The following is a 22,782-nucleotide window of genomic DNA, read 5'->3' as shown; positions in this document are numbered from 1 at the left end:
GATGTCATGAGCTAATGTTCACATGTAAACAGCAGCTCATGTAAAGAGATTGTCCAGTCAACTGATGGTAGCGGTGACTGTCCAGGCGATACGTACTTAGGTATCGTCATGAGCTAATGTTCACATGTAAACAGCAGCTCATGTAAAGAGATTGTCCAGTCAACTGATGGTAGCGGTGACTGTCCAGGCGATACGTACTTAGGTATCGTCATGAGCTAATGTTCACATGTAAACAGCAGCTCATGTAAAGAGATTGTCCAGTCAACTGATGGTAGCGGTGACTGTCCAGGCGACACACGTACTTAGGTATCGTCATGAGCTAATGTTCACATGTAAACAGCAGCTCATGTAAAGAGATTGTCCAGTCAACTGATGGTAGCGGTGACTGTCCAGGCGACACACGTACTTAGGTATCGTCATGAGCTAATGTTCACATGTAAACAGCAGCTCATGTAAAGAGATTGTCCAGTCAACTGATGGTAGCGGTGACTGTCCAGGCGATACGTACTTAGGTATCGTCATGAGCTAATGTTCACATGTAAACAGCAGCTCATGTAAAGAGATTGTCCAGTCAACTGATGGTAGCGGTGACTGTCCAGGCGACACACGTACTTAGGTATCGTCATGAGCTAATGTTCACATGTAAACAGCAGCTCATGTAAAGAGATTGTCCAGTCAACTGATGGTAGCGGTGACTGTCCAGGCGATACGTACTTAGGTATCGTCATGAGCTAATGTCCACATGTAAATAGCAGCTTATGTAAAGAGATTGTCCAGTCAACTGATGGTAGCGGTGACTGTCCAGGCGACACACGTAGTTAGGTATCGTCATGAGCTAATGTTCACATGTAAACAGCAGCTCATGTAAAGAGATTGTCCAGTCAACTGATGGTAGCGGTGACTGTCCAGGCGACACACGTACTTAGGTATCGTCATGAGCTAATGTTCACATGTAAACAGCAGCTCATGTAAAGAGATTGTCCAGTCAACTGATGGTAGCGGTGACTGTCCAGGCGACACACGTACTTAGGTATCGTCATGAGCTAATGTTCACATGTAAACAGCAGCTCATGTAAAGAGATTGTCCAGTCAACTGATGGTAGCGGTGACTGTCCAGGCGACACACGTACTTAGGTATCGTCATGAGCTAATGTTCACATGTAAACAGCAGCTCATGTAAAGAGATTGTCCAGTCAACTGATGGTAGCGGTGACTGTCCAGGCGATACGTAGTTAGGTATCGTCATGAGCTAATGTTCACATGTAAACAGCAGCTCATGTAAAGAGATTGTCCAGTCAACTGATGGTAGCGGTGACTGTCCAGGCGATACGTACTTAGGTATCGTCATGAGCTAAATGTTCACATGTAAACAGCAGCTCATGTAAAGAGATTGTCCAGTCAACTGATGGTAGCGGTGACTGTCCAGGCGACACACGTACTTAGGTATCGCCATGAGCTAATGTTCACATGTAAACAGCAGCTCATGTAAAGAGATTGTCCAGTCAACTGATGGTAGCGGTGACTGTCCAGGCGACACACGTACTTAGGTATCGCCATGAGCTAATGTTCACATGTAAACAGCAGCTCATGTAAAGAGATTGTCCAGTCAACTGATGGTAGCGGTGACTGTCCAGGCGACACACGTACTTAGGTATCGCCATGAGCTAATGTTCACATGTAAACAGCAGCTCATGTAAAGAGATTGTCCAGTCAACTGATGGTAGCGGTGACTGTCCAGGCGACACACGTACTTAGGTATCGTCATGAGCTAATGTTCACATGTAAACAGCAGCTCATGTAAAGAGATTGTCCAGTCAACTGATGGTAGCGGTGACTGTCCAGGCGACACACGTACTTAGGTATCGTCATGAGCTAATGTTCACATGTAAACAGCAGCTCATGTAAAGAGATTGTCCAGTCAACTGATGGTAGCGGTGACTGTCCAGGCGACACACGTACTTAGGTATCGTCATGAGCTAATGTTCACATGTAAACAGCAGCTCATGTAAAGAGATTGTCCAGTCAACTGATGGTAGCGGTGACTGTCCAGGCGACACACGTACTTAGGTATCGTCATGAGCTAATGTTCACATGTAAACAGCAGCTCATGTAAAGAGATTGTCCAGTCAACTGATGGTAGCGGTGACTGTCCAGGCGACACACGTACTTAGGTATCGTCATGAGCTAATGTTCACATGTAAACAGCAGCTCATGTAAAGAGATTGTCCAGTCAACTGACGGTAGCGGTGACTGTCCAGGCGACACACGTACTTAGGTATCGCCATGAGCTAATGTTCACATGTAAACAGCAGCTCATGTAAAGAGATTGTCCAGTCAAGTGATGGTAGCGGTGACTGTCCAGCCGACACACGTACTTAGGTATCGTCATGAGCTAATGTTCACATGTAAACAGCAGCTCATGTAAAGAGATTGTCCAGTCAACTGATGGTAGCGGTGACTGTCCAGGCGACACACGTACTTAGGTATCGCCATGAGCTAATGTTCACATGTAAACAGCAGCTCATGTAAAGAGATTGTCCAGTCAACTGATGGTAGCGGTGACTGTCCAGGCGACACACGTACTTAGGTATCGTCATGAGCTAATGTTCACATGTAAACAGCAGCTCATGTAAAGAGATTGTCCAGTCAACTGATGGTAGCGGTGACTGTCCAGGCGACACACGTACTTAGGTATCGCCATGAGCTAATGTTCACATGTAAACAGCAGCTCATGTAAAGAGATTGTCCAGTCAACTGATGGTAGCGGTGACTGTCCAGGCGACACACGTACTTAGGTATCGTCATGAGCATTCATTGACTTCCTTTTGATATTTTTTGACGGTTTGTCACTGACGAAATTTCTTGTAAATGTGACAATTTTAATAGGAAAGGATTTAAATTATCTTATCTATTAAAATACTAAGTATTAATGAGACGTGTTGATAGCAAACGAGCAGCTGAAATGATAATTTTTGTAAATAATCAGATTTACAATTTGCTTAATTACAAAAACATCGTCTGATTTTTTTTTAGCGTTGATAAGTCTGCGTTTGTCATCTGTCATTAGACAAATCATAGTGCACTATGAAATTGACTTTCTTCAATATAAATTAGGTGTGGGTTCGCCATGCTTCGGCACGAATGGGCGGGCTCGACCGGAGTGATACCACGGCCTCACAGGAAATCGACGTGAAACAACGCTTACGTTGTGTTTCGTTGTGTGAGTGAGGTTACCGGAAGCCCAATTCCCCCTTTCCCAATCTTCCCAATCCCCGATTCCCCAACAATCCTTAAATTCCTAACCCCCAAAAGGCCGGCAACGCACTTGTAACACCTCTGGTGTTTCAAGTGTCCATGGGCAGCAGCGATTGCTTACCATCAGGTGATACGTCTGCTCATGAAACGGGGTGTTTCATAGAAATAATATCTTTTTTAATGATTTTTCTTTTCAGTTTTTAATCTATCCTGTTTTCTAATTAAGTAAAAATTATCTGCTAAATAGTGATAAGAGCAGATTGGGCGCCAATACAAATACTTATAAATCAATATACCGAATTATAATAATTTACCGTTTTTCCTTACAGATAAAATCTAATGTTTGAATGTTGTTTTCTTTGAGAAAATCATCCAATTACTTCTTCGGCCTTGGACGAGGCGAGATGGAGTGTCAGACTCTTACTGACTAAAAACCACCCCGTTCCTACTCCTGCTTTTCGAGCCGGAGTCCCGCTAGGTAGTCTCTTGCGAGTCTTGCGGATCTGTGACCAGGGGCCTTAGTCTGCTATTACAATTGTGTCAGAATGGTCGATCACTGATCAGTGCAAGAGGGACGGAGTTATGTAGGTTGTATAGCTCCATCCCTCTTGCAGACTATGGCCCCAGAACTAGACCCGTGCGTACGTCTAAGAGCCATCAGAATATTAAAAAGTTGTAATAAATCAATTTTGACCGAGGATACTACCCAATTATTATCGGTGATTCGTATTCAGTGAATGAATGATCGTAAAATTCTGTTCAATGTAACTATTGAATGTCACCTATAAACTATGTGTGTTGACTTTAAATTGAACATCCTTCTTCTGATGTACACTACGGAAACATGTAGTAGGAACACATAAAAAAATAAATAAACGCTCCGGTAAACGAGCAGACGTATCACCTGATGGTAAGCAATCGCCGCCGCTCATGGACACTTGAAACACCAGAGGCGTTAGAAGTGCGTTTCCGGCCTTTTGGAGGTTAGGAATTTTAGGGTTGTTGTTTGGGAATCAGGGATTGGGAAGGGGGAAACCGGTAAACTCACTCACACAACGCAAGCGTTGTTTCACGTCGGTTTTCTGTGAGGCCGTGGTATAACTCCGGTCGAGCCGACCCGGACATGGTAAATATCCCGTCTTAACTTCTAATGATGATACTAATGTAATATACCTATACTAATCTATATCTATACTAATATACTGTATGGAGAAACCTCTTATGACTTAATAATAAACAACATATTTGTTATCTTCTTGGTTGATAATATACCTACGAAACGAAAAATTAGCGAAATGGCCCAGTAGGTAAGCCAACTCTACCTACAACTTCAAGGATACGTTATAATCGGGCGGGATATTATAAAATATTATAAGTAATTAATATGTCTCCAGTCTACATTTAAAATATAATAAGCACGAACGTATTCATAATTTTAAAAAAGTTTGTAGAAATTATATTCTGTTTAATACATATTTTTACCTTGTCTCACGTAAGAAAATAACCATATGTGAGAAAGAGACAACAAGCTACAAGTAGCGCGATCTCGCGCATTTTTATCGAACTAAAAATTTGCAATGGCCGCCTTGCCGCGCTTTTGTGAACCGCATTTTTGTATTTCGTGTTGAAAGTTAGTGAAAACGGTGAATTGGTTGTGATTTGTGTGTCGTATCGTTGTTTTATTGCTCTGCAGTGTCGTGATGTGAATAATACAGGTATAGTCCGGTCAATATACGATATTGAAATATCAAAAATTCCGACAGAGCTGAATTTTGGTACAGACCTTTATTTTACTGTAAAGATTAAAATATTAAAAGTCCCCATCTATCCCATATGTGCTTCAAAAGTTATTCGGGGTCAAAGGTCAAGATTTTAGGTTTTTTGAGTTTTTCTCAAAAACCGTAAGTTTTTTGAAAAAATACCTCAGACCAAATTTGTAGATCTCAAAATTCTCTACAAAATGGTTACAAAACAGTTTCGTGGCCCAACAGGCTGTGACATACGGACGGACAGACATTTATTTCCGAAACTGTTGGGCCTACATAGTTGAAACTTTGTAAGATGGTGTATTTCGGTAACCGCTATTCGAATTTTGAATAAAAAATTATAAATTTAAAAAGTAAAGGGGGGCACTCCATACATGGAACTGATTAAAAAAAATAGGTTTGCTTACATATCCGTGATTGGTGTCTATGGATAGGTCTTTAAAAAAGACATTAAGGTTTCTAAAACCACTTTTCGTCAAAATCAATCGTTTGAAAGTTAGACGCTTCCAAAGTGGAAAAATGTGTGTGGGGACACACAAATGTATCTTAGAAACGGTAATACTTATAGAAAATCTTATAAGGACCATTTTGTAGAGAATTTTGAGATCTACAAATTTGGTCTGAGGTATTTTTTACAAAAACTTCCGGTTTTTGAGAAAAACTCAAAAAACCTAAAATCTTGACCTTTGACCCCGAATAACTTTTGAAGCACATATGGGATAGATAGGGACTTTTAATATTTTCGAATCTTTATAGTAAAATAAAGGTCTGTACCAAAATTCAGCTCTGCGCGGAATTTTTGTTCTTTCATTACTGTTTTCAGGTCTAAATTGACCGGACTAGTATGTGTAACTCAAATATACTTAACTAAATTAGGTGTTTGCACACTGGACATTCATTTACCTTGATGTGATTTGCCACCAGAGATATTGTGCTGTTATGTTGCTGTGGATGCGTTTGGCTTCCATGAATCATATTCATTGGTACACATAGCTTAGCACTGGTGGAAACGGACTTAGCTATGTTTTTTATATGGAAAGATGCGTGCTATGGATGGCTTTTCTACTATCGATACATCGCACGAGCTGCGCATTATTCCTCGCTTTCTATCAGTGGAAACAGTCACATAGTTTCACAGCTTAGCTATTACATCTTCGTAGCATAGCTACATAGCACATCTCTAGTGGAAAAGCACCCTCAAGAGGTACTTAGTAGTTAGTAGTAGGTGTACCTACCTACTTTCTTTTGTTTTAAAATACAATTCACAATTTTGTTTTTTTTATGTCCGAATACACAAACGCTACACAATTTTAAGACGCACGATATTTAAGTACTCCTAAAACTAATTCTGTCCCTGTCACATTTCTTTGTAAAATGACAGAGATAGCACGATATTTCAGTACAATTATTTAACCATTGAGTAGCATTTCAGTACATATTCGGGCGTAAGTGCCGCGCGATCTGCCCGCTAGTTTCGAGAACGGGTCCGCGATGCCCGCCCCGCTCCCGCGCCGCCGCCGCCGCCGCCCCGCTGCCCGCAAAATTCGAGGCCGAGGCCTGAGGCTCCGATCTAGCTACACAACGTGTAATAAAATGGGCAATACTTACATATCAATTGCACGGCTTCTAGATAACATAACAAACGATACGGGAAGAGTTTTTTAAACTCATGTTTTCATGGTACCAAGTTATGAATTTTTCAAATCGCGCCGCCGCGTGATTCAAAATTAGGTAGACAGGTACTAGGCGATCAGATCTACAGAAGAAATGTTTCGTAATATTAGCGAGTGACCCCTGTAGTGTTGTGACACGTTTGTATGATTTAAAATCAAGTACCATGCGATACCAAGTATTTGGAACATTTTTTTTTAAACGTATTTTAAGCTGAAACTTCGTCTAGAGATTCTATTCAACCTGTATTCATCAGCGCTTCTTGATGTAGGTATATGGATATTTTGTTACATGTACCTTAGGTACATATAAAAAAAATTGGGTTTCTTGTGATTTGTAAGGTCGTAAGGTTGATATGCCTAACTGTGGCTAGTATGGCGTATTGTGACACAAAAAAGCGGCCCTGCTCAATGATAAGTAAATAGGTGTAGATAGGTTATAAGCGCTCAGACAGTGGCACATTAAAATGTAGACAATTGGCAACGTGTTTGTAGTATGTGACCGCTAGATGGAAAATAGAGAGGGGCGTGGTTTGTAACGTCCCGCGCTCCCCGTAAAGTGTCACGCGTTATGTTAAAGGGAAATCCAGTTAACTATGATATAAAGGTTGGCAGATAACTTGGCAAGATTTCGTTATCATTTTTTTCAAGAAAATTGCTTTATTAACTAAAAATACGCGGATGCGGACGTTCAATAGTCAGCGCAACGTCGCCGCGTCTGCGCACGATGCTTGTGAAGATCAATCCCTGTGCGATAGGCGGAACTTTCTTATTATTTAAAAAAAAAATGCCAAGTTACGACTATATCTTCTCTTTGTAACTATTTGTTTCATGCTTACAGCCGATTAAGCAGACAGGTACGCCACGAAAAGTAACTAGTATGTTTTCTAACTTAAGTCTTAGCTTAGTAGGTATAAAGTTATAATTTAGTTAATTTATGAATTATGTTATTATATTATATGTATACCGTACTAATATAGATTTTAAGTATTACTTATTAACTAATTTTATGGACCAATTGTTGTCTTAATGAAGAAATAATTTAATAAATTGTAAATTAGGTACCACTAGTTTAGTTATTATTGCACAAATTGCACTGCACTTACATAAAACTAAAACTGGTTAGTTTTATGTATATGTACCTACTCGTAAAATGTTCTGCCGTACAACGTGATAATATCGCGGTTGACATATCACTTTAACTGTGTAGGTACTTAGAAGTAATAAGGATAACTCTTTAATATTGTACCTCCTTTGAGAATTATTTTACCTGGTCTTATATTTTTTTTGAGTGACGTCGCTTTTCTACCAGATATGTGCTATGTAGCTATGCTACGAAGATGTAATAGGTAAGCTGTGAAAATAAGTGATTGTTTTCACTTATACTATGCTATGTAGCTGTGCAATGAAGATGCGCCGCCGGAATGTAAGATGCGCAGCTCGAGTATGCGATGTATCGATAGCTAGCTAGCTCCATGTTCCTTGATCACAGAAAAGCTGTAATGTTGTAGGTTGTCTAGGAATGTTACGGACATGTGACGCGGCTGTTATAATGCCGTAGGTATTTGTAAAGAGTGTTCAAATTAGCTCAATGAGAATAATGCACTTTTTGGCGTAACTACTGGGCTTACTTCGGTCATTTTTCGTATATGGTTAGCTAAAAAGATAACAAATATGTGGTTCAAATTTAGTCATAAGAGGTTTCTCCATATTTTATGTAGGTATAGTCCCGTTTTAATAGAGACGAAAGGTAAAAGGATGAAAGAAAAACAAAAATACTATAATAAAATAATTATATAATTTATTTCAAAACATAACATTGTGTACAAATATACTACATAAAAGACTTTTTTTGGTATTTTTTCATTTGCTCCATATAAATAAATACGTACATAATCACGTAGAATACAAATACATATTAGATAGATACATATGTTATACATTGATACATAAATACATTATATACATATAAGTAACATAAGTAACATATTATCAACTTTCAGACTGAGAAAGCATTTTGATTACACAAAGTTGTATACAGTCAAAGAAACTACTAAGCCTTCTAACGACATCTATTAGCAACTTGAAGAATTAAAATGACAAATAGCTTGTTAGCCATATTTTTTCGCGAGAATGAAATGAACTAATTTTGTACCTATAAATACGTCATGTGAATAACTTTACTATTTTATGTCATACACTTTAAAAAAGAAATTAATTTCATTCACACAAATTAAAAATGAATTTACCTAATAACCAGCTTTTTGTTAAAACTTTGTTTTAAGGGGGGAAAATCATCCAATGACTTCTCCCGCCTAAGGTGAGGCAAAAGGGAATGTCAGACTCTTATTAAGTAAAAACCACCGTTCCTACTCCTGCTTTTCGAGCCGGAGCCCCGGTAAACCCGCTAGGTAGTCCGCAGCTCCGTATTGGGCGTTATTCCTACCGGGACCTATATGTGGTTTTTGTTATAAGCTTAGCTCTCAAAGTACAAGGCGTTATAAAAGCTTTTTGACCCTGAAAAGTCAGTAATATGTATAATTATTAAGTTAAATCAGTAAAAATGACGAGATGTAGACAAATGCTTTTCACTATTCATGTTCGTTTCGTATCGTGAATCAAATTCTACACTAATATTATAAAGCGCTAATCGACGCGGTCTGAAATGAATAATTCTATTTGCGTTGGATAGTCCATTTATAGAGGAAGATTATAAGCTTTAAAACATCACGCTGCGATCAATAGGAGTCGAGCAGAGCAAGTGAAACCGTGCAGGGGTAACTATTGAGTTACATGTATACCCAAAATAGGATAGATGACTAATTTTTATTTTAATGTCCGTCTTGTAGATTAGTTTTAAAATTTTAGACACGTATTTTTTATTTTCTTACGAAAACAAAATTAAATGCTTTCGGAGGTAGGTATTATTATATTGATTTTAAATATCGCGTAACGTCACTTCTGGGGTTAATTTTTTACGTGGAAATGTCGTTTTTGCTCCCACTCCGAAACTTTAATACGTTTTAACTAAGTATTGTTAATTGTTATCTTACACGATAAAACAAAAAAAAAATACGTGTATAAATATTTTTTCATTACCTTACTGACGAGCTAAATAGATTTTTAATTTTCATACTTCATCATTCCTATTGCAGTAGACAGAGTGTAGTTGAAATGATCATGATCAACGATACGTGTTGTTTACACGATGGCGTTAAAAATATATTATTTTTTTCTATTAGCAATAAGCACTTGTGTAAGTCCACAAGGAGAATAGCTTTAATCCGTTGAGCTGGGTACTAAGCCGCGTAAGACGTAACGTATCAGGACCCTTAGTTTGCTATTACAATTGTGTCAGAATGGTCGATCACTGAGCAGTGCGAGAGGGACGGAGCTATGTAGGTTGTATAACTCCGTCCCTCTCGCACTGCTCAATGATCGACCATTCTGACACAATTGTAATAGCAGACTAAGGCCCCTGTTACATAGCTAAGTGAGTACCCAGCTTTAAATATCGTTCGTCAATCAGAAAGTACCTATACTCCTAAATTACCGTCTTTACAAAACTAAATCGCGAAGAAATTTCGGCACATATTTAAATCTTCGGAAACAGAAGCAAATCTTTCCTTTGCATTTCCAAGGTGAGACGATAACGTGTCTCCTATGATGATGATGATGATGATCAGGGCTACCGTCCGTTGAATCATCCCATCCTTTACCGACGTCGTATTCAGCGGAGTCTTTATGTCTGCGATGATGTCTGTGGTGCTTCTTATGTCCTGGTTTTGTTCCGGTCTCTTTACTTTCATCAGTGGTATTATTATCTCCGGAGCCGGAGCTTCCCTCATCGGTGTCCTCATCAGGTTCGTTGCATTCGTGAGTGGTACCTCCATCACCGGAGCCGCTATTTCCATCATCGGTGTCCTCATCTGGTTCGTTGCATTCGTGAGTGGTACCTCCATCACCGGAGCCGCTATTTCCATCATCGGTGTCCTCATCTGGTTCGTTGCATTCGTGAGTGGTACCTCCATCACCGGAGCCGCTATTTCCATCATCGGTGTCCTCATCTGGTTCGTTGCATTCGTGAGTGGTACCTCCATCACCGGAGCCGCTATTTCCATCATCGGTGTCCTCATCTGGTTCGTTGCATTCGTGAGTGGTACCTCCATCACCGGAGCCGCTATTTCCATCATCGGTGTCCTCATCTGGTTCGTTACATTCGTGAGTGGTACCTCCATCTTCGGAGCCGATATTTCCCTCATCGGTGTCCTCATCTGGTTCGTTACATTCGTGAGTGGTACCTCCATCTTCGGAGCCGGTATTTCCCTCATCGGTGTCCTCACCTGGTTCGTTGCATTCGTGAGTGGTACCTCCATCTCCGGAGCCGATATTTCCATCTTCAGAGCTGTTACCTCCATCACCGGAGCCGCTATTTCCGTCATCGGTGTCCTCATCTGGTTCGTTGCATTCGTGAGTGGTACCTCCATCTCCGGAGCCGATATTTCCATCTTCAGAGCTGTTACCTCCATCACCGGAGCCGCTATTTCCGTCATCGGTGTCCTCATCTGGTTCGTTGCATTCGTGAGTGGTACCTCCATCACCGGAGCCGCTATTTCCATCATCGGTGTCCTCATCTGGTTCGTTGCATTCGTGAGTGGTACCTCCATCACCGGAGCCGCTATTTCCATCATCGGTGTCCTCATCTGGTTCGTTGCATTCGTGAGTGGTATATCCATCACCGGAGCCGCTATTTCCATCATCGGTGTCCTCATCTGGTTCGTTGCATTCGTGAGTGGTACCTCCATCACCGGAGCCGCTATTTCCATCATCGGTGTCCTCATCTGGTTCGTTGCATTCGTGAGTGGTACCTCCATCTCCGGAGCCGATATTTCCATCTTCAGAGCTGTTACCTCCATCACCGGAGCCGCTATTTCCGTCATCGGTGTCCTCATCTGGTTCGTTGCATTCGTGAGTGGTACCTCCATCACCGGAGCCGCTATTTCCATCATCGGTGTCCTCATCTGGTTCGTTGCATTCGTGAGTGGTATATCCATCTCCGGAGCCGGTATTTCCCTCATCGGTGTCCTCATCTGGTTCGTTGCATTCGTGAGTGGTACCTCCATCACCGGAGCCGCTATTTCCATCATCGGTGTCCTCATCTGGTTCGTTGCATTCGTGAGTGGTACCTCCATCTCCGGAGCCGATATTTCCATCTTCAGAGCTGTTACCTCCATCACCGGAGCCGCTATTTCCGTCATCGGTGTCCTCATCTGGTTCGTTGCATTCGTGAGTGGTACCTCCATCACCGGAGCCGCTATTTCCATCATCGGTGTCCTCATCTGGTTCGTTGCATTCGTGAGTGGTATCTCCATCTCCGGAGCCGATATTTCCATCTTCAGAGCTGTTACCTCCATCACCGGAGCCGCTATTTCCATCATCGGTGTCCTCATCTGGTTCGTTGCATTCGTGAGTGGTACCTCCATCTCCGGAGCCGGTATTTTCATCTTCAGAGCTGTTACCTCCATCACCGGAGCCGCTATTTCCATCATCGGTGTCCTCATCTGGTTCGTTGCATTCGTGAGTGGTATATCCATCTCCGGAGCCGGTATTTCCCTCATCGGTGTCCTCATCTGGTTCGTTGCATTCGTGAGTGGTACCTCCATCACCGGAGCCGCTATTTCCATCATCGGTGTCCTCATCTGGTTCGTTGCATTCGTGAGTGGTACCTCCATCTCCGGAGCCGATATTTCCATCTTCAGAGCTGTTACCTCCATCACCGGAGCCGCTATTTCCGTCATCGGTGTCCTCATCTGGTTCGTTGCATTCGTGAGTGGTACCTCCATCACCGGAGCCGCTATTTCCATCATCGGTGTCCTCATCTGGTTCGTTGCATTCGTGAGTGGTACCTCCATCACCGGAGCCGCTATTTCCATCATCGGTGTCCTCATCTGGTTCGTTGCATTCGTGAGTGGTACCTCCATCTCCGGAGCCGGTATTTCCCTCATCGGTGTCCTCATCTGGTTCGTTGCATTCGTGAGTGGTACCTCCATCTCCGGAGCCGATATTTCCATCTTCAGAGCTGTTACCTCCATCTTCGGAGCCGCTATTTCCGTCATCGGTGTCCTCATCTGGTTCGTTGCATTCGTGAGTGGTATATCCATCTCCCTGACTGGAATTATCACCTTCCAGACTGGAATTTTCATCATCGGTGTTACCATCTCCAGAAAAGTTAGTTTCATCATGAATGTCATCCCTGGATCCTTTCGGTCCAGTGTGAACTGCAGAAGTGGAACTGGATGAACCGACAGTTGTTGAGCTTCCTTTATCGACATGGATAACTTCACGCTTGCCCTTTTTACCTTTCACTATAGTTACGACTGGTAATGTAGATATACTGCCCACAACGACACTACCAGCTGAAACAGCGCCCATTCCTTTAGGTCCAATATGCGATGCGGCAGTTGAACTTGCAGAAGCAACAGTGATAGGGTTACCTCCGCCGACTTTTACTGTCTTGCGTTTGTGTTTTTTGCCTTTGACTTTAGTTGGTGGAACCGGGATAACTATGCTACCCACAACGACACTGCCTCCTGAGGATGCTCCTGAACCTCCAGGACCCGAATTAGCTGCACTGTTTGTGCTAGCCCCAGCAACAGAAGTGGAGCCTCCTCCGTTGCCAGTGGTAGTACTGCCTGCGACCGCATTGCCGCCGGACGCAGCTCCTGAACCTCCAGGACCCGAATTAGCTGCACTGTCTGTGCTAGCTCCGGCAACAGAAGTGGAGCCTCCTCCGTTTCCAGTGGTAGTACTGCCTGCGACCGCATTGCCGCCGGACGCAGCACCAGAACCTTTAGGACCCGAATTAGCTGCACTGTCTGTGCTAACTCCAGCAACAGAAGTGGAGCCTCCTCCGTTTCCAGTGGTAGTACCACCTGAGACCGCATTGCCGCCGGACGCAGCTCCTGAACCTCTAGGACCCGAATGAGCTGCACTGTCTGTGCTAGCTCCAGCAACTGAAGTGGAGCTTCCTCCGTTTCCAGTGGTGGTACCACCTGCAACTGCATTGCCGCCGGACGCAGCTCCTGAACCTCCAGGACCCGAATTAGCTGCACTGTCTGTGCTAACTCCGGCAACAGAAGTGGAGCCTCCTCCGTTTCCAGTGGTAGTACTGCCTGCGACCGCATTGCCGCCGGACGCAGCTCCTGAACCTCCAGGACCCGAATTAGCTGCACTGTCTGTGCTAGCTCCAGCAACAGAACTGGAGCCTCCTCCGTTTCCAGTGGTGGTACCACCTGCGACCGCATTGCCGCCGGACGCAGCACCAGAACCTCCAGGACCCGAATTAGCTGCACTGTCTGTGCTAGCTCCAGCAACAGAACTGGAGCCTCCTCCGTTTCCAGTGGTAGTACCACCTGCGACCGCATTGCCGCCGGACGCAGCTCCTGAACCTCTAGGACCCGAATTAGCTCCGCTACCGTTGCTATCTCCAGCAACCATGCTTGAACCGCCTTTATCATCTTTTATCTTCCTTCTTTTGCCTTTTTCACCAGCATCTGTAGAAGTACCATCTTTTGGAGCATCTGATTGTACAGGTCCTGGACTTCCTGTATCATTTGAATCATTGGAACTTGGGCTTCCTCCTTTCCTTTCTATAGCAGCATCTGATTGTCCAGGTCCTGGACTTCCTGTATCATTTGCATCATTGGAACTTGGGCTTCCTTTCCTTCCTATAGCAGCATCTGATTGTCCATTTCCTGGACTTCCTGTATCATTTGAATCATTGGAACTTGGGCTTCCTTTCCTTCCTATAGCAGCATCATCACGTGGTTGATTGGGTTCTTCTATAGTGATGACGTGTCCTGAGGAAGTCCCCCCGTTGTTGTAATTGCTGGCTGTTACATAGCTGTTTCTACCAGGGCTATTGGTAGCTGATGTCGTTGTAGTACCGGAACCAAAGTTTGTTGATGTTCTGCCGCCTATTATTGTTATTTGTGATGCACCTGGAATAGGTATGATGACTGGGTCAAAAATAAATTATTACAACTTTTCCAATACAATAAAATATTCAAAAATAATCACACGTTCATTCATAAATTTCATGAACTACTCAATTTTTCTAGCTAAATTTCTAGAAATAAGTCTGCTATTTGACGTCAAAAACTTATGACGTCATAATAGAGTATTCCATACAAAGTTCATAGAAAATATCGTTTTTGACGTTTCGAAAAAAATACTTATTGAATTTGACTAGTAGGAAACATGTCATGCCTATTACATAGAATAATAAGATATAATATGTATGCAACGTCACGTCTTTTGGTCTTTTGCAGGCAGAGGTGCACATTACGGCACGTAATGCAGCTATACAATGTACACCCACTTTTCACCATTTGTGTTATAATTCCCATGTAATAGGGGGTCTATTGCCATAATATACTGGGCACAATTCCAGACTCCGTGCTACTACTGAGAACTATTTAATCACTGTGCTATGCTAACTTACGGTCACATAGTCTCCTAAAGTTACCTCGATAAATAGAACTGTTTGACTACCTACTAGCAATTGGGTGCGATGGGACCAAAGGTCAACCAAAGGAGTTGAGTTATATCTGGATTTTGAAAGGGGAAAAAGATATAAAAGAAAATTCATAAATAAATGTAAAAATCTTCTCCGGTCTTGGGTTAGGCTTACTGACAAAACACCACCGCTTTCCTACTCCTGCTTTGAGCCGAAGCCCCGGGCTTGGCTTGAAAATAATTGAGTTATCTTGTCAAAATGTATGTTACCTGAGTTATTTATCGGAATAACAATAGGTCCATTTCCATTGACACCGTCAGCGGGCTGATCCGTCGGATGGTTGCCACTTTCTGCAACATCAAGGTAAACGTATACTTAAAATGCTCTAACGTTAGTTGGAAATCATTCAATGACTTCTCTCGCCTTGGGTGAGACGAGAGGGAGTGTCAGACTCTTACTGACTAAACACCACCCCGTTCCTACTCATGCTTTGAGCCAGAGCGCACTCGGTAAACGGCTGGGCCGTCCACGGCTCTGGATTTCTTTTTGTTTATACTTAGCTTATGTGTCAATGTCTAATACTTACTGTATTTTTTTTTGGGACAACCTGCCCGCCACAACCTCCTATACCGCTGCAACTCCTGTAAGCCAGGATCTACAGTAGATACAAACATGAAAACACCGGTACACTGAAGTCCGGCGCGTCTCAGGGAAATGAATGACTGTCTTGGATCCCGCAACGAAATAAATCAGAAGATGTTATTAGAGGAGAAGAAAAAGAAAACGATAGTTTCCACTTCCCTCGGTGAATTTAATGCAGGAGACAGAATGACTTAAGCCTAAAGGCACAATAATACTTACTGTATGTCGAAATACTGTTAGAAGAATGACGTGATTTGTAATTGGTAGATGTTGTAGATGTCGTCCTAGTTTCTTCATCATCAGGATCTATAAAAAAATCAAACATCAGATGTGTCCAGTCAACTGATGGTAGCGGTGACTGTCCAGGCGACACACGTACTTAGGTATCGTCATGAGCTAATGTTCACATGTAAACAGCAGCTCATGTAAAGAGATTGTCCAGTCAACTGATGGTAGCGGTGACTGTCCAGGCGACACACGTACTTAGGTACCGTCATGAGCTAATGTTCACATGTAAACAGCAGCTCATGTAAAGAGATTGTCCAGTCAACTGATGGTAGCGGTGACTGTCCAGGCGACACACGTACTTAGGTATCGTCATGAGCTAATGTTCACATGTAAACAGCAGCTCATGTAAAGAGATTGTCCAGTCAACTGATGGTAGCGGTGACTGTCCAGGCGACACACGTACTTAGGTATCGTCATGAGCTAATGTTCACATGTAAACAGCAGCTCATGTAAAGAGATTGTCCAGTCAACTGATGGTAGCGGTGACTGTCCAGGCGACACACGTACTTAGGTATCGTCATGAGCTAATGTTCACATGTAAACAGCAGCTCATGTAAAGAGATTGTCCAGTCAACTGATGGTAGCGGTGACTGTCCAGGCGACACACGTACTTAGGTATCGTCATGAGCTAATGTTCACATGTAAACAGCAGCTCATGTAAAGAGATTGTCCAGTCAACTGATGGTAGCGGTGACTGTCCAGGCGACACACGTACTTAGGTATCGTCATGAGCTAATGTTCACATGTAAACAGCAGCTCATGTAAAGAGATTGTCCAGTCAACTGATGGTAGCGGTGACTGTCCAGGCGACACACGTACTTAGGTATCGTCATGAGCTAATGTTCACATGTAAACATGCTCATGTAAAGAGATTGTGCAGTCAAAATGTAAAATGCTCGTTACTCACCCATCGCAATCATTTTCATTATAATGCAAGGTTGGCCGTTTTCTATGAATTTTTCTGATACAATCTTCCATTTCGATTTCTCTGTACCATCTGTTGATGACATAAATAATATTAATACGAAAGAAAATGGAAAGTAAAAAAAATAAATATTACTTCATAAAGGCTTCGCTGGGCCTGGCGTGTCGGGAGTTCGACGCCTGCCTTTACGACATTAGCACAGTCTTTCTTACAAAGGATATAAAAATTGCTATCACTAAAATAACAGCCCTCTCGCGGTAGTGAACGTAAAGGAGAGGCATCCCAGGCTATCAGAGCAATCCCAGAAGTACGGTCAAAACCCCTACCAGCATTTAACTGAGATACATCCTTCCCCCAAGTGGAGATAAAGGTCACTCTTGCGATTTCCACTCAAACCATACAATTAAGGCGAGAATGAGGCAGGAGAGACCCTCTCCGGAGCCAGGCTTCGAAGTGCGGCAGTATGGCTTCGACAACGCGCTTGCGTTGAGTACTCCGGCTGTTCTAGCCGCTCACGCCACCGCTCGAGCGCGTGAGTCTTGTTGCCGCCTTGCCTAACGAACGCCACTCCTGGCATCCTACCGCCGTTTCGGCGGATAGTACGAATTTGGTCATAGACCTTTGCGTCCATATCCGCCAGGATATCCAACGGCGGAAAACGCGCCAGGAGAGTTGCCGCCTCGTGGTCTAGGGGCCTACTCTAATTCAACGAATGAACGAACGAAAAAACTTCGCAGATGGCATACTACAATTCTGTTTATTGCGAACTTTCGTGAACAAAAATGAACGAATGAAATGAAGATAAATAATTAGGTTTTGATATGAAATTTTTGATTAAAAATGAAACGTCATTTCAAGTAATTCTATTAGTAAATCAATATAACCTACGGCCGAAGATTAAACGAAACTTCGGATTCGAGAACCGGAGTACCGGATATACCTTTGGAAGGCTTACGAGGGACCGAAGCCAACTCGCAGAGGCCCGTTGAACAATTTGAATCCAAATGTAATGGGACATCAGCCGGCGATTATCCCTGTATGCACTATGGAAGTACACCAAAGGACAATCCCCGGCTGATGCAGGACTATTGTGCAATGTGGAAGAAAATGGTTGGGTTATGGGTGTGAGTGGCTAATGGACTGGTAAATATGGTGTCTGTGGAATACTATTACCCCAGCCCCTGACCAATATTGAAATATACGGATAAACAGGCAGGGGGTGACTAGCAAACTCAATTAATGGGCCCCCGGAAACGGCCCGAGTTCCTCGTCAAACGGTTACGTGAGTATGCCGATAACATAATAATTAAATTAGCATGTTTCACGAAAGTTATAATATGATGTCAGTAGACCATAAAAAAGTAGACATTAAAATATTTACTCACCGGGTACTTGAACCTGCATTGGCATGAGATGGGTGTGTTGCGCTGAAAAAGAAAGGAAAGTGTATATTTTAATTGTAATCTACGAGTAAAAAATCCAGTATCACGTAAAAATATCCGAATGTATCTTTTTTTTAAGGGATTAACATCCAATCACTTCTCTCGCCTTGGGCAAAGCGAGAAGGAGTGTCAGATTCTTACTGGACTAAAAACCACCCCGTTCCTACTCCTGCTTTCCAAGTCGGAGCCCCGGTAAACCCGCTAGGTAGTCCGCAGCTCCGGATCAAACATTAGCCTCAAAGGGCCCCATCTGAATCCGAAAGCATCCTGTTTCTATATTCTATTATACCGTGTGGGGAAACCTCTTATGACTTAATTTAAGCCACATATTTGTTATCATCTTAGCTGACGATATACGAAAAATTAGCGAAATAGGCCCAGTAGTTACGCCAAGAAGTGCATTATTCTCTATGAGCTAATTTGAACACTCTTTACAAATACGCCATTATAACAGCCGCGCCGCATGTCCGTAACATTTCTAGACAACCTACAACATTACAGCTCTTCTGTGGTCAAGATATGTATCTTGAGCTGTTTACACAATATTATACTTGATTTTTTACTTTGACTTTGACTTTATGTTTGTAAACGCATTCACGACAACCACCTTAGGAGGCTGGGGTTGGGCGGATGGATCAAGGGCCTGATGCAAAAGGCACTCCTCGAAACGGCATGTATTGTAAGGAGGTTTCTGTCTCTGGAGGCCTAACCACCGGTAGCTTGGAGCATGCTCCCGCTACTGGTCGGCTCCTATTTTTATATTTTTAAATAATATTTTATTTTATATTTTGTAAGTAGTATTTAAAAATGTAATTTTAGAGGATTTTAAATAAATATATGTAAATCAAAATACTTACTATCGAAAGCAGGGTGAGGTTTTTTAACAGGAACCGTGTCAGTAGCCGTCGTAGTTTTAGTCTCGGATTCCGATTCATCTTCATTAAAATCTTCGTTTTCTATCTCTGTCCCATCATCTCCAACAAAGCTATACTTATTCTTCCCTTTACTATTATATTTCCCTCTGTATACATCAGCAGATTTACTATGTTTACCATCAGCACTGGTGCTGTATTCTCCAATATTTTCATTGTCGTTTGTGGATTCGTAGTCGTTTGATCTCTTTTCGATATATTTTGGGTCGATAGTCACTTCTTTGTTCGTGTATTGGTAGTTGCCGTGGTCTCGTTGGTATCTTTGTCCCTTTGTGCCGTCTTCATCAGTAACAGCTGCTTCCATAGCTACCCCGCTTTGTGTGTAAGCGCTGTTGTCGGCTTGTATATGGATGCGTTTGTTGTCATATTTTTTTGCTGTTGGAATTAAAGATTTATTATCATTTTGGTTTTTATCGCCGTCGTGCACAGATTAATTTAATGGTTACTAAAGGTAAGGGTCCACAGACCCGCATCGCACGCAACGGATTTTAGTTTGTCTTGTATAGAAACTCATACAACTGCGTCCACTGATCCGCATCGTACGGACCGCATCATCAGCAATGCTTACATGCGATGCGTACTGATGACGTCATACGGAATGCGTACGATGCGGGCCTGTGGACGCTTACCTTTAGGGTACTTTTCTTTTATCACAGTTACAAGACAACAAAGTAGGTGCTCATTACGACACGTAATGCCGCTATACAATGTACACCCGCTTTTCACCATTTGTGTTATAAGTCCCATGTAATAGAGGAGCCTATTGCCATATATACTGAACACAACATTATGTGTAAAAAGGTTTTATATAAGAGTACAACTTACGTTTTCCGGCGTTTGCACTCAAGATCTGAAAAATAAAAAAGTACAAAATTAATTTCATTCTCTTTGCAAGCCTTTTATCTCCGAAGAGGTTAATTTTGGAGGGTGGCGAGGCGAGAGGGAGTATCAGAATCTTACTGACTAAAAACCAACCCGTTTCTACTCCTGCTTCTCGAGCCGGAACCCTGGTAACCCGAGATTACCGGAGGCTTAATTCCCCTTTTCCCAATCCCTGATTCCCAAACAACAACCCTTAAATTCCTAACCCCCAAAAAGCCGGCAACGCACTTGTAACGCCTCTGGTGTTTCAAGTGTCCATGGGCGGTGGCGAATGCTTACCAGGTGATACGTCTGACCAATTACCGGCAGGTTTTATGTACTGAAGCTTTTAAAGAATGAGAAGTTACTTACACTGAGTAAGCCGATGAACAGAATAATCTTGACACCTCCCATCTTAGTACAAGACGAAGGTCCTACGATGGAATGATGAGCAGCCCTCCAGACCCTAGTATATATACTCCAACCATACAAAAACTCCCATAGAAATTGGAAAACAGCTGTGCTAACTTCTATACAAGAATGATTTATTTGTTCGATGCGTAAATATGTATTGTTTACTATAAAGTAATGATTGTAGATCGATTACCATGCCGTAAAAGTAGGGTAGAATACAGGGGATCTACTCTAATTCAACGAAAAACGAAGTTTCGTCCGAAACTTCGCAAATTTCGTACTACCATTTATTGCGAACCTTTGTGAACAAAAATGAACGAATGAAATGATGATAAATAAATAGGTTTTGATTTGAAATTAAAAATAAAACGTTATTTTAAGTCATTTTATTAGTAAATCAATTAAACCTACGGCCGAAAATTAAACGAAACTTCGGATTCGAGAACCGGAGTGATACCACCACGGTCGAGCAGAAAACCGAAGTGGAATAACGCTTGTGTTGTGTGGGTGAGTTTACCGGAGGCCCATTTACCCTCCTTCCTAGTTTATTCAATCACCGATTCCTCAACAAACCTTGAGTTCCTAACCCTCAAAAGGCCGGTAACGCACTTGTAACGCCTCTGGTGTTTTGGGTATCCATGTGTGGCGACGATTGCTTACCATCAGGTGATCCATCTGCTCGTTTACCGGCTTATAGCATAAAAACATAACTACGTTACCACCCCTTTCCTGTCTGTCTTATCATATATCTCGTCTAAGAGACTACAAGGGAGCAACACTTACTGATAATTTTAAACGTTTTATGGCGCGTTTACATTAGTTCGGTCGTAGGTCGGTTACCGAAGGCGGCGGCCGCATTCGGTTTTAAAGAAACCGAATTAATACGGCCAAACCGAATACGGCCAAACGAATATCTGTTTATATTAATTGGTGACCGAATACGGCCTGCAGCCGAATACGGTCTAACCGACTAATGTAAATGCGCCATTAAACAGTGATTTCGAGCTTGTCATGATCAGCGAATGTGGTTGTGGCACATCTGTGGTGGTCTGATGGCTCTTTGAGGCGCGCGCAGAACGCGACGCGCTGCACGCACGGGTCTGGTTCTGTTCGGGCGGCGAGCTACGGCGAGGTGGCCGGAGATCGTCCCGCGATTCCCGACGCCCGGAATATCTCTCGTGACTCGACGCTTCTTGTTTTAGGGTTTTTTCATTTTCATATTATAAAGAAACGCAGTCGGATTTTTTAGTTTATTAAATTACCTTTTTTTATGTCCCTTTGTATGCTTCAATCTTTAATACTATGGAACGGATTTTGATGATGCGGTTTTTTAATAGATAGAGTAATTCAAAAGGAAGGTTTATATGTATAATATATCACCATTGCACCCATGCGAAGCAGGGGCGGGTCGCTAGTTTATCTAATATATAAAATTCTCGTGTCACAGTTTTCGTTGCCATACTCCTCCGAAACGGCTTGACCGATTTTGATGAAATTTTTTGTGCTTATCCGGTATCTATGAGAATCGGCCAACATCTATTTTTCATCCCCCTAAATGTTAGGGGTAGTACAACCCTATTTTTTTTATTTTCCGCGGACGAAGTCGCGGGCAGAAGCTAGTAAATAATAAATCCTTATTTATTACAAAAAACAAAAGATGTTTATTGATCAAAGCTTAAGCTTACGCACGTTTCATTGTTATTAATCGTTATTCTATCTATTATTATTAATAATAGTATTAGTATAATGCATAATAATACCATTTATTATTTATATTATCTACACAGATGTTCAATGTTTGTATTAGGTAAATGCATTGTATCTACGCAACCTTTCATTTTGTTTTTACTTTTATTTGAAAGTAAATACATATTGTACGTAGTTATGTATTTAATATTATATGCTTCTATACTTACTTATTGTCATATCGTCACGCCTTTTGTCCCCAAAGGGGTAGGGAGAGGCGTTAATTACGGCACGTAATGTCACTATAATGTACACCCACTTTTCATATCCGAAGCTACGGACTGCCTAGCTGGTTACCGGGGCACCGGCTCGAAAAGCAGGAG

The 22,782-nt window shown here is 42.3% G+C and overlaps 1 protein-coding gene and 1 long non-coding RNA gene across 54 annotated transcripts; one reads left to right on the top strand and one right to left on the bottom strand.

The window, feature by feature from the left end:
• Window positions 1-9: 9 nt before the first annotated feature.
• Window positions 10-16,990, top strand: LOC126911879 (uncharacterized). 4 transcript variants are annotated; one of them, XR_007706381.1, is made up of 4 exons: window positions 10-718; window positions 927-1,338; window positions 1,756-2,275; window positions 2,484-2,805. It is a non-coding gene; the product is annotated as an uncharacterized LOC126911879 (long non-coding RNA). The 4 variants fall into 4 exon arrangements; XR_007706380.1 differs by having other exon boundaries at window positions 823-1,338; XR_007706383.1 differs by lacking the exons at window positions 1,756-2,275; window positions 2,484-2,805 and adding an exon at window positions 16,443-16,990 and having other exon boundaries at window positions 823-1,338.
• On the bottom strand, window positions 8,468-20,739 carry LOC118281177 (uncharacterized transmembrane protein DDB_G0289901-like). Of its 50 annotated transcripts, none has more exons than XM_050700860.1 (13): window positions 20,672-20,739; window positions 20,264-20,288; window positions 19,364-19,813; window positions 18,450-18,491; window positions 17,047-17,136; window positions 16,071-16,157; window positions 15,479-15,559; window positions 14,510-14,691; window positions 11,989-14,431; window positions 11,491-11,919; window positions 11,173-11,214; window positions 11,062-11,103; window positions 8,468-10,992 (listed from the first exon to the last, which is right to left on the bottom strand). In XM_050700860.1, exons 1-13 carry the CDS (start codon window positions 20,711-20,713, stop codon window positions 10,250-10,252), a joined length of 4,698 nt encoding a protein of 1,565 aa, XP_050556817.1. In that variant the 5' UTR covers window positions 20,714-20,739; the 3' UTR covers window positions 8,468-10,249. The 50 variants fall into 50 exon arrangements, with proteins under 50 accessions (XP_050556817.1, XP_050556818.1, XP_050556826.1 ...); XM_050700861.1 differs by having other exon boundaries at window positions 11,173-11,283; window positions 11,560-11,919; XM_050700869.1 differs by having other exon boundaries at window positions 11,560-11,919.
• Window positions 20,740-22,782: the final 2,043 nt, after the last annotated feature.

The sequence above is a fragment of the Spodoptera frugiperda genome, chromosome 19 (genome assembly GCF_023101765.2).
Source record: "Spodoptera frugiperda isolate SF20-4 chromosome 19, AGI-APGP_CSIRO_Sfru_2.0, whole genome shotgun sequence".
NCBI classification, from domain to species: Eukaryota; Metazoa; Arthropoda; class Insecta; order Lepidoptera; family Noctuidae; genus Spodoptera; species Spodoptera frugiperda.
The sequence above is the reverse complement of the archived record's forward strand: the minus strand, read 5'-3'. Positions and strand labels throughout refer to the sequence as shown.

What these genes read in the sequence shown, in the direction of transcription:
- LOC118281177 (XM_050700853.1), bottom strand. Translation starts at nt 20,713, where the DNA reads ATGGGAGGTGTCAAGATTATTCTGTTCATCGGCTTACTCAGT. An exon ending in TGTTCATCGGCTTACTCAGT is followed by an intron (nt 20,289 to 20,671) that starts GTAAGTAACTTC and finishes TTTATTTTTCAG; the next exon opens with ATCTTGAGTGCAAACGCCGG. An exon ending in AACCCAATCAACCACGTGAT is followed by an intron (nt 14,432 to 14,509) that starts GATGCTGCTATA and finishes AATGGACAATCA; the next exon opens with GATGCTGCTATAGGAAGGAA.